The sequence below is a fragment of the Austrofundulus limnaeus genome, unplaced genomic scaffold (assembly GCF_001266775.1).
Source record: "Austrofundulus limnaeus strain Quisiro unplaced genomic scaffold, Austrofundulus_limnaeus-1.0 Scaffold64, whole genome shotgun sequence".
Taxonomy (NCBI): Eukaryota; Metazoa; Chordata; class Actinopteri; order Cyprinodontiformes; family Rivulidae; genus Austrofundulus; species Austrofundulus limnaeus.
This window is the reverse complement of record NW_013952466.1, coordinates 2,298,919-2,315,001: the sequence shown is the minus strand read 5'-3', so window position 1 is coordinate 2,315,001 and position 16,083 is coordinate 2,298,919. Positions and strand designations below refer to the sequence as shown.

The following is a 16,083-nucleotide window of genomic DNA, read 5'->3' as shown; positions in this document are numbered from 1 at the left end:
CATTAGCACCTCTAGTAATATATTTACTGAGAAAAATGGTGACGTGTTCAATACTTATTTTACCCGCTGTATATATTTTTTAATGAAACCAGAGCGTTGACAGAGAGGAGAAGGTAGAAATGACTCAGCCTGTAACTGAAAATATGGATGGAGGACAACAGAGCTGCTTCATGGAAGAAGAACCTCAGCTTAGCCTGTTAGCTTTAGCGCTAGCGCCGACGCTATATATCCTTATAATACCTTGGCGCCAGTGTGACAAACTAACAAGCTAAACTGAGGTGTAAATAAAATGTCTGTCCATTTAATATATTTTTAAAACTTTAATTTAAAAATTATAAAAACTAAACATCCTACAGTATTTTTTACAGTCTTTATTTTACAGTTAAAATAAATGTTTATCAAATAAACACCCTTCAAATTTATCAAATTGACACCCTTTGTTTTAATGGTGTGACGAGGGAATTAAAAGTGAGCACAGTGAGGTGGACATGGGTGTAAAATAAGCTGTGAAAGACCAAATCTGGAATCTGCTACGACACGGAAGGGACGTTTCTCCCCCTCTATCCCTTCTCTGGTACTTTTTCTCTGACTTGCTKGATGCAGGACAGGTGCGTACAGAGCACAGGCCAAGTCTCTGACAGACTGACAGCTAAGTCATTCAGAAAAGGTGCTGCTTTGCCAGTCGGCACCCAAAGCCAATTAACTGCCAAAAGCATTTCCAACAAGCTGACCTCATCCGGGATCGGAGCCATAAGTGAGTCCCGGTGCAGCACATACACGGAAAGTAAAACAAGTATTTGTACTATTGTGGAAGTATTTACTATGGCTGCTTTAATTACATGACACACTCACGGTAAAAAAAAAGCTCAGAGGGAACACCTGCTTCAAAGCAGGCAATTAGWGCATCGTAACAAAACTAAAGCATGTCACAAAGAATACACAAATCCTTGAAAAAGGATACAAACCATGATGTCAAGAATTGTGTTTTCTGCCATTCAACTTCCTGTTTATTTTGTTGCATTCTTCTCTTTTCGTGTTTGTTCCTTTAGCTGTGTTCTCCTCTGTGCCCTTAGTCTCAGTCAGTTCTTTTCCACAGTCAGCCACGCCCACTTCCACCTGCTCTGTTTCTTCAGCCACAGCTGCAGCCTCTCTTCTCATCAGTTCCTCAGCTTCACCTCACTCAKCAGCAGAGCCTATACTAGTTGTTGCTCCCATGCCAGCCTTTTTTTTTTGTTTTAATTCAAGCTGCCAATGTTAGTCTGTATTTCTGGATACGACACCTCCACAAAGCGAGACACGTGAACTGCCGGAGGTGAGAGGAGGTGATGAAATGTCGCGTAGCAACCAGTGGCTCTGTGTCTCTTTCTCACCTTTTCACCTTCGCCTGGCTGAGAAACCTCACACCTCTCTTTGATGGTCATATGAACAAAGTCATTTAACACAAACAGAAGTGTAAAAGTGTCTCCTGTATTTGGAACTTTCTGCTGTTGTTCCAACAATAAAGTGGAGTTTGCACRTGGTCAAGATTTGGATCTTTTTGTCTTTTAATTCCTTTGATAAAATTGACATAGAGGACAATGGGTGTCAATGTGATAAAAGTCATAATTTTATGAGAATAAAGTCATAATATTATGAGAATAAAGTCATAATATTATGAGATAAAAGTTGTAATTTTATGAGATTAAAGTCATAATATTATGTGAAAAAAAGTCATAATCCTACATGACGTGTCCATTTTCCGTTCCTCATTTCCTTATTTTCCTCTCACCTGCTGTACAGCCATGTGTCTGTGTTTATAAAGTAGTCTGTGATGACTTGGGTCACTGTTAGATTAATATGCTTTCAYGTGCCGGCTAAATCTGTCAATGCATCAATTAATTACAATACAGCTTCAGTTTATAGTCGTTTGCACACTTTCCAAGTCCTGCTACTGATAATTTGATGCAAATTTGCTAAAAGATTAATTATTTATTTRTAGCAATACTAAAGAACAACTTGACAAGTTGCTCAACATTCCTCATTTTAATGCAGTGATAACTGCAGGCTTTTTCAAGTAAAGGCTAAACATGTCTCCTAACATGACTTTAATCTCGTAATATTTTGACTTTATTCTCATAATATTATGACTTTATTTTTATATGACTTAATGTCGTAATATTATGACATTAATCACATAACTTGTAGTTGCATTTTTTTATTTTACATCTTATTGCAGCATAAATTTCCTCAGCTAAGTTGCTAAACTTACTTTTAAAAACAAATTCTTCGGTCCGTGATAACGACTCGTTAAAAAAATAAAAACTCCACCGCCTTCATTTCTCTGTTTATTTTGCTGCATTGAATCCTGGGATATCCTCGGCTGGTGAGGATACACGATGCATCCTCGGATTTCGAGAGTTTGTCGGCCGCATTCCTTGGCCGCACGATGAGGAGCCTTCGAAATGGGACAGTCCTCCGCGCAGGGCAGTGACGWATGCGGCCGACAAATGCGCACTCATGAGGACCCAGCCCCTGAATTGAGACACAGGCATAGTCGGGTCACAGAGGCAACAGGTCCAGGATAGAAACCCAGACATCCCTCTCCCAGCGACACTTTCCAGCTCATCCTGGGGGACCCCGAGGCGAGAGGATACATAATCCTTCCAGCTAGTCCTGGGTCTTCCCCAAGGCCTCCTGTCAGTGAGACTTGCACAAAACACTTCTAAAAGGAGGCGTCCAGGAGGCATCCTGATCAGATGAACCACCTCAGCTGACTCCTTTTGATTCAGAGGAGCAGCAGCTCTACTCCAAGCTCCTCACTGTATCTCCAAGGCTGAGCCCTACACTCTACGAAGGAGGCTCATCTCGACCATTTGTATCCGGGATATGGTTCTTTTGGTCATGATCCACACCTCATGACCACAGGTGAGGGTTGGAACGTAGACAGACCAGTAAATCGACTTTCAGCCCTTTCTTCACCACAACTGACCGAAGCAACGCCCTCATTACTGAGGATGAGGCCCCGATCCATCCTACCATCACTCATGAACAAGACACCCACATACTTAACCGCCTCAATTCAGTGGTTCAAGAGATATTTTGCTAACAAAGGTTGATTTTATTAATGGTAAAGTTTTGAACACAGATCTCAGCTAGTGGTCAGAGCATAAGTTGTGGATCAGTCTCAACTACCACCACATCAAAGACAGTGAATAGATGTCAACCCAACGGTCAGTTTCTGAAAGCTTCTTTAAAACCTGTTCAGTAAGATATTTTACTAACAGGGGAGATGAATGAACACACATACAAGGCGGAGGGCGATGGGATCAGAACTTAAAAAGCAGACTCTGGGTGAAAAGAAAAAGGGGAGAAGGCGTCTTTCATTTTGACGCTCCACACTCAGCATTCCAATCATCACTACTTGTTCCCAAAGAATCCTCCCGATGACACGGAAACACGCGTTTTCCCACCCGTCTGCATCGTCCTCTCACCTGTTGTGCTGTTTGATGAGCGCAGTGACCCGGTCTGACTGCGAGCCCAGGTCTCTGGAGTACTGCACCAGGTCGTTCAGCTGGCTTTTCAACTTCTCTGCCATCAGCTCAGCACTCTGCAAGCCCTCCAGAATATCCTGAGAACAGAAAGCAGCGGTGTGAGTCTTTCTGCTTAGAGGAGACGCGCTCCAATCAGTGCATTCCTATTCACACCCAGTCYTTCTCACTCTTTTCACGTGCACACACACATACTCACAGTGCTGCCCGTTCAATAGCATTTCTGTTCTCCGAGGAGTGTGACAGGAAGGAGCCGTGGTTCTCCCGCTCTGCCTCACATTCTGCACTCACACAGTCATGAAATCCTCTGCCATGAAATATGTACAAGCTCCGACTCTCACTCATCTGCTCTCGCTCGCTCTCTTTTTCTCTGACGTACAACGATTAAACAACCCTCCTCTTCTGGACTCGTTGCACTCCTCTCCTGTTCTCCCTCCTCCTGCTACGGTTCTAATTTCGCTCCCCTCCTCTCCCCTTGCCTTTTCCTCGTTTGAGTTATCCCCTCTTACAGGTTTCTCCTCCCTCTCCCACTCTCTCTCCCGGTGGAATTCAGCTGTCAAGAGCCCCTCGCGGAGGCGGAGGTTGGTTCAAACGCACGCAAACAGGCGCTCAACGAAAACACGGCCGGACGCAGGAAACAGGCTGGAGGAGGAGGAGGAGAAAAAGGATCGGAGAGGGAAAGGAGGGAGGGGTGGGGGGGGGCTCCTCCTCTGTTCTTTGACAGCCCCAAATTGAGGAAAACCGGAGAAAGGCTCGGCCGAAGAAGCCTGGGGAGGAGTGTGAGGTGGACCTCGCTGGCACGGCCTCGACAATAAAGAGAAACTGTCGGACTGTAAACATCCTGTGGAGGTTAGGGAAGGAGCAGCAGGGGGAGGTGAAGAGCAGGAGCTTCAAGAGCCAAGAAAGGAAAAGCAACTTACTTAGTTTCAACCGAAACTGAGACGGAACAAAAAGAAAAACAACAAACAAACAAACAAACAAACAATAAGGCAACGCTTGGAAGAGAGAGATAGTGGAATATAATAGCAATAAAAAAACTAAAATGGGAGGGGCAGAGGGGGCAGAAGGGGAAGACAGAATAAACCGAAAGCTGGAGATTGGATGGGATTGGAACCATCATTCGGGTCTTCCAGTAAAGCTGATTTAAAAACTAATCTGTTTTTAGGAATTACTAACAGAAAGGATAATTACTGACAAGGAAAAAGTAGCAGAATGCACATCGTGTGTACATGCGTGTGTTTGTGGTTACTTTCCATTAAGCACTGTTAATTGCTTTCCTCGACACGACACGCAAACCCTCATACATCCCAGTCTGACGAGTTTTTACCTTTTTTTCTTTTTTGCTTAAACTATTGTTCGAACACAATGCATTAATGACAGCATTGTGATGTTTTAATTGTGTGAGTGTTGATCCAGCTTTCACACAATTGTTTTCCTGTTTGTTTGTTTTTTCTCTACGTTTTTGCAATCTACTCCTGCATATGTTGTACTATTTTAGCCATTCGTGTATCAAAATGTTTAGCTCCTTCAGGAGGTGCGTGCTGGGATATTTTGTAACTCTTACTTTTGAAAATGTAAAAATTTGTTTGCCAATATTTCCCCCCATAGAAACACATGGAGGTCTCTTCATATACAGTAAATAAAACATTGTTTTCTTTGAACTATATTTTAATTTTTTTCTGCTATGCTTTTAGCTTTTTGCTAGTACTTTAACTTCTGGTTAGCCTCTACCACTTTTAGCCAGTTTCTGCTACCTTCAGCTCACGTTTTGCTACTTTYAGTTTCTCTCTTTCACCACCTTTAGATTTTAGCTAGAATTTTGCTATGTTTAACTTCTAGATAGTATTTACTACTTTTAGCTAGTTCATTGCTACAGTTGGCTTACATTTAGCTACGTTAAATTTTTACCCACTATTTTACCACCTTTAGCTTTTAGGTAGACTTTTGCTACTTCTAGCTTCTAGCTACTATTTGCTACTGTTAGCTGGTCCTTTGCCATTTTTGGCTCATATTTTGCTACTTTTAGCTTTTATCTACTCTTTTCTAATCTTTAGCTTTTAGCTAGTCATTTGCTACCTTTAGCTCACATTTTGCTAATTTTAGCTTCTACCTATTTTGCCAGCTTTAGCTTCTAGGTAGATTTTTGCTACTTTTAGCTTTTAGCTACAATTTGCTACTGTTTGCTGGTCCTTTGCCATTTTTGGCTCATTTTTTGGTACTTTTAGCTTTTATCTACTCTTTTCCAATCTTTAGCTTTTATCTAGAATTTGTTACTTTTAGCTTCTAGATAGTGTTTACTACTTTGAGCTAGTCATTTGCTACCTTTAGCTCATATTTAGCAAAATTTAGCTTCTACCTATTTTGCCACCTTTAGCTTTTAGGTAGAATTTTGCTACTTTTAGCTTCTAGCAACTATTTGCTACCGTTAGGTGGCCCTTTGCCATTTTTGGCTAATATTTTGCTATTTTTAGCTTTTATCTACTCTTTTCCAATCTTTAGCTTTTAGCTTCTAGCTAGTGTTCACTACTTTGAGCTAGTCATTTGCTACTTTTAGCTCTCATTTTGCTACTTTTAGCTTTTATCTAAAATTTGCTACTTTTAAATTCTAGCTAGTGTTTACTATCTGAACTAGTCATTTGCTTCCTTTAGCGCACATTTTGCTCATTTTAGCTTCTACCTATTTTGCCACCTTTTGCTTCTAGGTGGACTTTTGCTATTTTTAGCTTCTAGCTACTATTTGCTATTGTTAGCTAGTCCTTTGCCATTTTTGACTCATATTTTGCTACTTTTAGCTTTTATCTACTCTTTTCCAATCTTTAGCTTTTAGCTAGTCATTTGCTACCTTTAGCTTCTAGCTAGTGTTCACTACTTTTATCTAGTGATTTGCTACCTTTCACTAACAATTTAGTTTTTTTAGCGTATATCTGCGGCTTGTAATTTACTTCTACCCTTTTTGTGGCTTTTTGTTACATTTACCTTTTAGCTGGCCATTTGCCATTTTTACCATTTTTGCTAGCATTTTGCTACTTCTGGCCTTTTTAGCAAGTGTATTTTTATTTAGTGTTTTATTTGTGGATTTTTTTTCTCTTAGTTTTTAGCTGATGTTGTGCTTCTTTTAGTTTTAATGACTTAGTTTCAGCATCTTAAGCAAATTTCAGCTAAGTCATTCGGCACTTAGCATTTATGCCACATTTACACAGAACAATTATGTTTTAATTGTTTATTATTTATTTATTTTACCTTGGCCAGCTTCCATCCCTCCACTGCCTCCTCGCCAGCACTCCGCCCTTCAGCTTTAACCAGCTCCTGGCTCCACCCCCTCAGATGTCCATCAAACTCCTTCAGCTTGTCCTCCAGGCAGGTAGTGAGACGGTCGTATTCCTCCTCGGAAGCTTCGGCCACAGCCAGGGCGCCCTCCAGGCCGTCCCGGGCCCTCAGCGCGGCCCCCTCCCACTGCTCCAGAGCATGTGACAGCGCCCCCAGCTGCCGATCGATGGCCTCGCAGCCTCCCGCCGCCGTGTGCTCCGCTGTGGTGGCCGCGGTGCGACGGACCCGGCTGAGGCGCTCGCGGCCCTCCATGAGTCGACACTTTACGCGCTCCTGCAGCAGGTGGACAGGAGACAAAGCTGCTAAGGAAACTGCCCTCTCTGAATGCAGCATTTTTACATCACCTTCATTTTCAGTTTAATCCGGTTCATCATGCATGCTCTCTGGTTATCTCGTGGCATTATTTAATGCTTTCACCCATTTTCTGCCTCTACTCTTTTTTTTTCTCGTTAAGAAGCACTACGCAAAGCAGATAAAGTGCAAAGCAAACACTTGAGTGTGATGGGATATTTAAGGCGGTTAAAAGAGCATCTGACCATGTAATGTGTGCTTATCAGCAGCAGCCTTGTACAGACAAGACATCATAGCTTCTGTGAAACGCTTCACTCAATAGCTCTGCAAACACACATTTACAATGTGATAATTAGAGCCCATGTGTAATATTTAAATGCAAATCAATTTTACCACACATTTTTTTCCCCCCACCACTGTGATTGCAGAATTATTTAACAGGAAAGAGAGCGYAAATGCAGCTTCTCTAATTTCTCTCTCCTTTTGTAAGACAATAATATTCAGTAAATTGGCACCAAAGAAACAAAAGAGATTAAGATATTTGGCTCTGATATGAGAAACAAGCTGGGAACCAATTTCAGTTCCCTCCATGATTTACTCTCWTTGCATCCGTTGAGATTAGAAAAATCCAGATATTTCAATTATCAGTTATCGTCACCAAAATCAGCAGGTTTGACATCTTTAAATTGGGTGTAAATTTYCAAGGTTCAACACGCGTACATGATGTGTTTTACTTTTATACAGAATTGCACTTTTAATTGTTATAAGCAGTGGCGCCCCTAGAAATTTTTTATGGGGGGCAATGAAAATCCAAGGGTGACAAAGCAAAACTAATATCCATAACATAATTGCAGGAATTCTATCACACTGTTGTAAAACATCTGTTTGAAAACTATGGCAATATAAGAGTTAAGGATTTGTTAACAGATACAGTTCAGTTTTTTTTTTTCAGATAATATTACTCATTATGTGACGACCAAACACCACAAACACGAACAGTTCAGTTTTGACGTGTTAAGACATGGAATACCATAAATCATTCTCACATCAGGCTATTTCAGGGGAATCAGAAGCATACTCCTCCAGTATTTTAACAGGTTGATAAATATCCATTCCTACATAAACAAACACTTGATATGGGTATTCACCTGTCGATTAAGCAGAATGGATTCATTTATGAAACAACAGAAAGGGAGCTTGGTAAACGAAAAATTACTGTGATGGCTATGGGCTATTTGTTCTTTTCTATACAAAAAAAGGTCAAATTTACATAATTCAAAACAACAACAACAAGGAAAAAGCTTTCCCAAATTAAAAGCCATTGTACTGCACCATAAAGCACTGTGGGGGGCATCTTGACTCCAAAACATTACCTCTAATAGTTAATCAGTTGCAGAGGTAAATCCAAAAATTACTTTCTGGAATTTTCAATCMTTCTACTGGTTCATTAGATATTTTATTAACAGACAGTCCAAGTCCAACATTTCATGCTAAAATTTTATACAAAGATCTGGTGCAATGAGTAACACCCGGCTCAACTACCACAACCAYCTGTAAAATTGACTGTATTACAGATAGTTTTGAATCAGTCAAAAGTCATCTTATACTGACTCAGTTTTAATTGTTGTTACATTGTGCACAATCGCATACAATCACGACCGGCTTTAAAGTGCCTATGACATCAAATTTTGTCATAAAACTGAATGTATTTTTGAAAAGATAACACTGATRACATATTGTAAAAGAAATTTCATGCCGACGCGAKGAACAGTTGTTGATATATTTGCATGTTCAGTAACAGGAAGTGATGTCAAAGGGGAATGTCTGAATGTAAACAGAGCGTTGCTAAAATGGCTAACAACACAGACTGTAGAGAAGAATCTGATGTTTTTTTTTAGATTATTTTAATCACTATCATAGGGAGATGAGAAAGAGTCATAGTTCAAATAATATTGTTTCAATAAAAAAAACCCTGGGAGTTTTCTTTCTACAAGAGTTCCCCTTTGATGTCACTTCCTGTTTCACTTTAGCTGAGCCAAATTCAAAAGAAAATATGCCAATTATGTAACATTATGGGTAAAATCATGTGTATTATGTCAAGTGTCTTAAATATAAATGTATTTTATTTGACTTTTGGTATTTCATGAACATGCATGTCACAGGCACTTTAAGGCAACTTCCCAACAAAGCTTTTACATCCATATCAACAGTACAACAAACCAATTACTGTATTTTCTAATTATTTAAAACACAATAATGAACTATGTACCTCACTAAAATATGACTACGCTGTTCTATTTGTGCAAACTATCAAAAAACACTTGAATTTATAGGCGAAGAACCTCTATCACACACGTAAACTCACATCWGAKTTAATTTAATTTATTTTATTTGGCAGGGACAATGCACATTAATTGACATTTCAATAAATGCGCCAGAATTAACCAAAGGCTATTTTTTATCACGTGTTCCTGGACTTGCTAAGAACAAACAAGTTTATACAAAACCAGGTTAAAATGACTTAGCTACATTCATTTTGTCAATAATAAAATAAAATACAATAAATCAAGCGAGTGTTTTCTGTCCGGTTCGACCCTTCAGGTTTCAGCCACAAACTAATAACTTTGAGCCTACAGCAGCGAGATGGACTCTTCTGTTGATGTGATTGTGCAAAGTCTGTGATATTTAGGTCCCTGGCGACAATAAAACTTTAAAAAARATCTAAAAAAAGGTCGTTGACTAGCATAATTGATTTAAAGCACATAAATGCAGGACCTCTTGACGTGTCACAAAAACAAAATGTCTAATAATTTTACCTTCACTTTTGACAGTTTCTTCCTGATGGAGGCGGAATCTCCAGATGTATCGGACCAATGCTGTAGCTCCTCCCCCGCCGTCATCAACCAATCGGTGAGCTCCCGAACAGCCTCCAGGTACTCCTGGTGCTCCAACACCACCCCCTGAGCCAGATGTACTCTCTCCTACAGAACAAACAGAAAAAATAATAAAGTATTTTAGAATAGAACACACAAAGAGGTGCAGTTTTTCTTGAAATATAAAAGAAAATATTCCCTTTACCTCCACCAAAGCTGTGAGGTGATCGAACTGCACCTGCAGCTGTGTGCGAGCTCCATGGTTAAAGCCTGCATCACCTGTCTTCTTGAAAAGCTCCCTGGCTTTTTCTTCCAGGCTGGAGAGCGCCATCTGGTGGTCTTCCAGGTCGGCCACCAGAGCCCTGAGTCTCTCTAACTGGGAGGCCTTCTCCCTGGGTCCCGGCTGGGGTGGAAGAGGGGCGCACACCTCTCGCTTGACCACCTCCATCCAGCTCAGCAGCTGGGCGGCGCTCTGGAGGTATCCCCCCCACTGAGACACGGTCCACTCTAATCGACTGCAGACAAGACCGAAGACCTCCGTTTTCAAATCTGACCCTCGTAAAATAAAGACTTTAATTTCCAGAACACAGGGCTTACAGATAAATACTCTTACTTTCCTCACACCTTCAGTCAATTTTTCAAACCCATAACAAGAGCATGAAATTTAAAAAAAAAAAACTGTCAGCGATTCTCGCCAAGTGCTTTTATCCCCTTTAATCGTGCAGTTCAAACATCCACAGACACAGATACACGCCCATAATTTCCCTTGCCATCTGTTACCCCTGCCTGCGCAAATAACGCCAATATCCACACGTGTGCACCTCGCGCTCACCTGCTACCCCTCGCCTCCTGTTACCACTTTCCCCTTAAAACACAAACACACCCCATGTGTGACCCACTGTTTGCCATCCACCATTTAATCCCTAATGAGATCAATTTTTTTTCCCTAAGAGGGGCCATAATTGCTCAATTTAGCACACAGATTGGTGCGTGTGGACCTGCATACACACTTACAGGAGAGAGCAAACAAAGACATATCAATCAGATTCAGAAACGAGACAAATAGGTCTCATTATGTATTTAACTTAATGGTAATTAATAGTAATGACACATACTTTATCATTATGAAATTAACACATTCCCTAGTTTTTTGGCGCACAGATTAAAATTGAATAAAAGAAAAACATTAATGGCAAATGTACGGAAGAGGATTAGGGTCAAAAAGGAAAATGAGAGGGAAAGAGATTTTGTTTTGTTGYTTAAGGCCCTGTCACACTAGACAACTTATGCCAACTTGCGGTTGTTGTTCCACATGTGGGCAAAAACGGTGCGGTTTCTTCCATGAAACATTTCCAGACGCTACCAGGGTTTTTTATTTTGAAAACCAGGATGTCAGACAACTTCCTCTGGTTCTTACCTTTATCTTGACACCCTTTTTGACCAAGTGGGCTCTATGACTTCAATACAGCCATTTACAGTCGGCTAACCCCACGTGTCCCACAGGTCGGACAGTGGATTTGATTGGCTGCAGGATCGACAAATCAAATCGGATTTTTGCTGTAACACCATAGACATGTAGCCAATAAAATTCCAGAGAGGTTGATATGTTGATGTCAAGGATTCAATGGTTTTACGTTAAAAAAAAATAGAACTTTCTGGATTTTTCTGACAGTTTTTACTGGTTGACCCCCTAGTGGCGAAAAGAAGGAAACAAGTAAAACACATTTGTTTGTTTTTTTGTGTTTTTCAAAACCAAATTCTTTTGAAAAGAGGAAATATGTCTCATAAACACTCTTGAGTGCTTCAAAAAAATAGTGATTTTGGAGATAAGAAAATGTCTTACAAAGTGGGGAGTTTTGCTCTGGCTCGGCGGCCATCTTGGATAACGGATACATATTTTGGACAAATTATTCTTCAAAAAGTAAGTGACAACCCTTTTTTATCATGCTGCATGTGGTTTATGCTTTGGCAAAATTGACATTTTTAATGCTATTGTTACCAAATTTAAAGAGGCAAAAGTTGGGAATTTATACTTCATGCTCAAATAAATCCCATTTTTTCATTGTGAAGCAACATATGAAATTTATAACAATTTAGACGAGAAAAAGTATTTTTATTTTAGTGTAGTTTAAGTTTAATAACTAAAAAGTATTAGTWTTAACAATTATGACTGTTTGAAGTTAAAAATTCAGATTGTTATCTTTCCAATGAGACCCAACTTTTGAAATTACTCCATAAGGTTCATGAACAGTACTTAATTTAATTCAGATATGTTTTTCAAAAATGTCAAAACGCTTTTAAGGAATTTCAGTGCCAACTGCTAAAGACGTCTACGTTGAAGCTGGAGTTGAAAAAAATCAACAGGAAACTTCTTTTCGGCATGCACATGTTAGCAATTTAGACGTAAAAAATGTTTCATAAGTTGGCATAAGATGTTGAGTGTGACAGGGCCTTTATCACTTGTATCATCTGGGACGTTGATGGGTTTAATTCCAGCAGGGTACCTATGGCAGCTCATGGCCGTGACGAGCAGCGTGGCCCAAGCGTCCTCCACTTCCTGAAGCTGAGATCGGACCACTTCCTGTCCAGCAGCTCCGAAGCTGCGCAGAGCCAACTCAGCTTTCCCCATCGCCATATTCAGCTTCACCTCCCCTTCTCCCTTCAGAAGCAGGATGTCCTGTTCAAACACAGCAGGGTTTCTGTGAACCGGACCTCAGACAAATATAATAAAGCTGAAAAGGYTCCCTTCTCGTGACGCGGTGCCTCACCTGCACAGCCTCCAGTCTCTGCTCTAACTGCCCCTTCGTCCCCATCGTGCTGTCTACTGTACCCAGACGCTCCTGGATCTCCTCCAGCCAGGCCCAAACTCCCTGGAGGGTGTCTCCAAAGGCCTGGCTCTCCTGGCAGCCCCGAAGCCTGTCTCTGGCCGTCTTCAGCAGAGCCTGATACTCCATCTGGAGCTGGCCCGTCACTCTGACCTCGCCTCCTGACCCCCGGCCGGATTCAGAGAGAGCCTGGGCCTCCTGACAGAGACGCTCGACAGACTCCCTACAAAATAAAATAAAAAAATAATAAAAAAATTTATTGTTCAGACTGTTTAACAGCTGATCTTACAACCTTTGCAACATTCGCCTTCAGGCTCCCATTTATACAAACCTTCGAGCTATGAGGTCTTTGTTGAGGCTTTCCATTTTCTCCAGCTCTTCTGAAGGATCGCAGGCTCCTTTTTGGCTCTCTGCCTCCAGAACAGATTCACTCTTGAGGCTGAGATCCATCTGCTTCATCCAGTCTTTTATACACWCCACACAATCATCAAAACTAAGAGAAAGACAGGGTGAAGAAAGAAAAGAAGCACATTTCTGGTAAATAAAAGGTCATTTGAACTAATATGAAACTTTACAAGCATGAAGACTTGCTTCTTCAGGAGGTCAATGCTCTCTTGTAAGTATTGTTGGCTCTGGGAGCAGCTGTCCAGGTAGTGTTTCCACTCCTTCTGACACGAGGAGAGATTCTCTTGGACCTGTGCTGATCCAGCTTTGCTCAGGTGAAGCTGGAGTTTTTCAGCCTCCTGACAGACCTGAGAGAGACGCTCTTCACCCTCGGACGCCTGGTCAACTGACGTCTGTGGTGGGAGGAAGTTTCTCATTAGCATAGACGTATCACAATTAAAGAACTCTAGTAGGCTCAGAACCCCTATKAACACTTAATAAAGATAATTTATAAACAAAGTGGTAGCTAGAAGCTAAGAGTAGAGAAAGGCTAGGTAAAAGTAGCTAAAGTTTAGTTAAATGTATCAAAAACCTAGCTAAAAGGCTAAAAGGGACAAAAAGCTAATTAAAATTTAAAAGAAGCAAAATACTACAAAAGCTAAACATATAAAAAAGTTAGCTAAAACTATCCAAAGGCTGACTAAAACCTGCTAAATGCAAGCTGAAAGCTAAAAGTATTAAAAGGCTAGCTAGCAATAGCAGAACTATTGATAAAAGACAAAGTATCAAAAGCACAGCTAGTAGCTAAAAGCAACAAAATGCTAACTAAATGCAGGGTTCCCACACCTTGGTCAACATCAAATTGAAGGACCTTTCAAGGACTTTCCAGTACCAATTTCCTCAAATTAAAGAACCACACACAACGACAATTACCTACTGCTACCGCAGGATGTTACCAATAAACAGGTTTAATATCATGTAAATTCAATGAAAAACTGAACAACATAGAAGTTTTTGAGTCAGAAACAATGATGTCAGTTCACCGTAACCCTGAGTTATCCGCCGCAACAAATGTAAGTTGTATTTTTTTTAAATTTTATATATATTTTTTTAAAAGACGACGAAAATCAGTCATGTGAATAGAGAATTTCAATCCCCAAAAAACACTCAAGGACTTTCAAGGACAAGTGTAATTTTTGGCTGTTTTCACAAACTTTCCAGGGCCTTGAAATATTTTTTTTCAAATTCACAAACTTTCAAGGATTTCAAGGACCCGTGGTAACCCTGTAAAAATGCTAAGAGTAGCATAAAACAGCTAAAAGTAGCAAAAATCTAGCTAAAAGGCTCACAGGCCTGGCTAGAGGTTAAAATGATCAAAATATTGTATAAAAGTTAAACATCGCAAAAGGCTAGCTAGAAGCTAAAAGCTAAAAGTAGGAGAACATTAGCTGACAACTAAAAGTATCAACAATAAAAAGAAAATAGAGCAAGAACACTTAGGCATTCAAAGAGAAAATTAAAAAAAACATTTCAATTTACTCCCATGAGAAACAGTTTATCATTAATTTTTTGAAATGTATAATAATTATAAAAATCAAAAGTCACAACATACATTTCATAAATGAGCTSAACAAAAAGGTTTGCCAATGTTTGGCTAAAAGCAGCTAAAAGCTACTAAAAGCTTGCTGAAAAACTAGCTTCACTTGAACATCTCAAATAGTGTGGCAGGTAAATTACAAATATTAAAAATAATACAATTAGTCAGATTTACTTATTTATTTACAAATTAAAAAACACGGCAGTAAACTGACATCTAACAGTACCTTCAGTCTTTGCAGCTTGGCTCTCAGGACGACGACATCTCCTGTTTGGTTAAAACAGTCCTTCAGCTCCAACTTCAGATCTGCGAGCCAGGACTTGAAGTCTTGGACGAGCTCTACTTGGAGGAACAGAAAGAGCTGTTGAGCCAAAAGCAAAGGAATGACGTGCTGCTAATGGTTTTATAATCCAAGGCAGAGAACGACTTAAAAAAACAAAACAAATCAAGAAACGAGAAGGAGAAGCAGAGGAGATCTGCTGAGGCAGATGGGAAGTGTGGGCGTGTCCACGCTGTGCAGTGTCGCGTTGCCTCGACAACAAGCCCGAAACGACTCCCTCGAGAGGCGGATGTGACGAGTGCGACGCTCACTCCGAGGCACAGGTGTGTGTCRAGGCAGCGAGAGTGCACCGGCGCACCTGATGGAGTGTGGGCTGTCGTGGGCGGACTGAGAGCGCTCCGGGGGAAAACGAAGGATAATCAGCAGCAAATMTGTTGCATCACGAACACAAATGAATTCACACCGCTTTGTGTGACTAAGCCATGTTTGATCGAGATTTTAAGCACTATTAGGAGTCTAATTCCTCCTCATCTGGGAATGAGTTACAGTGTCTATTTACTCTTAGATAAATCACTGAAATAGTCTGACGCTTGTCAAACTCCTTGTGAGTCATGTGTCTTACCGTTGAACTGGAGCTGCAGTCTATCCTGCAGGGAGCCTCTGGTCTTGGCACAGCGTTGGGCAACAGCCTCTGTTCGCTTGGCGATGGAGGTGAGGTCAGAGGAGAGGCGTGACAACTCCTGAGATGGATGGGATCGGCTGAGGGACGTCAGGGCATCTCTAGCCGAGTCCACGTCTGCCCTCTGCTGCTGCACAACGCTCTGCAGGTCCTAAAATAGAAAAGAACCGCAGCATGTTAGGATTTATAATCACAGATACTCGACTCAGTCAAGATGTAACAATGTAAATGTACTTTAAAGGGGCAATATCATGTAAAATCAACTTTTTTGAGTTTTATATCATGTTATAATGTTATACT

General features: G+C 40.7%; 1 protein-coding gene across 1 annotated transcript in view; it reads right to left on the bottom strand.

Moving 5' to 3' along the window:
* Nucleotides 1-16,083, bottom strand: part of LOC106518657 (nesprin-1) — a gene marked incomplete at its 3' end in the record, with an annotated part of 139,050 nt that overhangs the window by 70,205 nt on the left and 52,762 nt on the right. Inside the window, 10 exon segments of the mRNA XM_014010029.1 lie at nucleotides 3,471-3,607; nucleotides 6,768-7,127; nucleotides 9,962-10,126; nucleotides 10,224-10,533; nucleotides 12,523-12,695; nucleotides 12,787-13,066; nucleotides 13,175-13,336; nucleotides 13,435-13,640; nucleotides 15,051-15,163; nucleotides 15,727-15,934. Coding sequence (XP_013865483.1) covers nucleotides 3,471-3,607; nucleotides 6,768-7,127; nucleotides 9,962-10,126; nucleotides 10,224-10,533; nucleotides 12,523-12,695; nucleotides 12,787-13,066; nucleotides 13,175-13,336; nucleotides 13,435-13,640; nucleotides 15,051-15,163; nucleotides 15,727-15,934 — 2,114 coding nt within the window.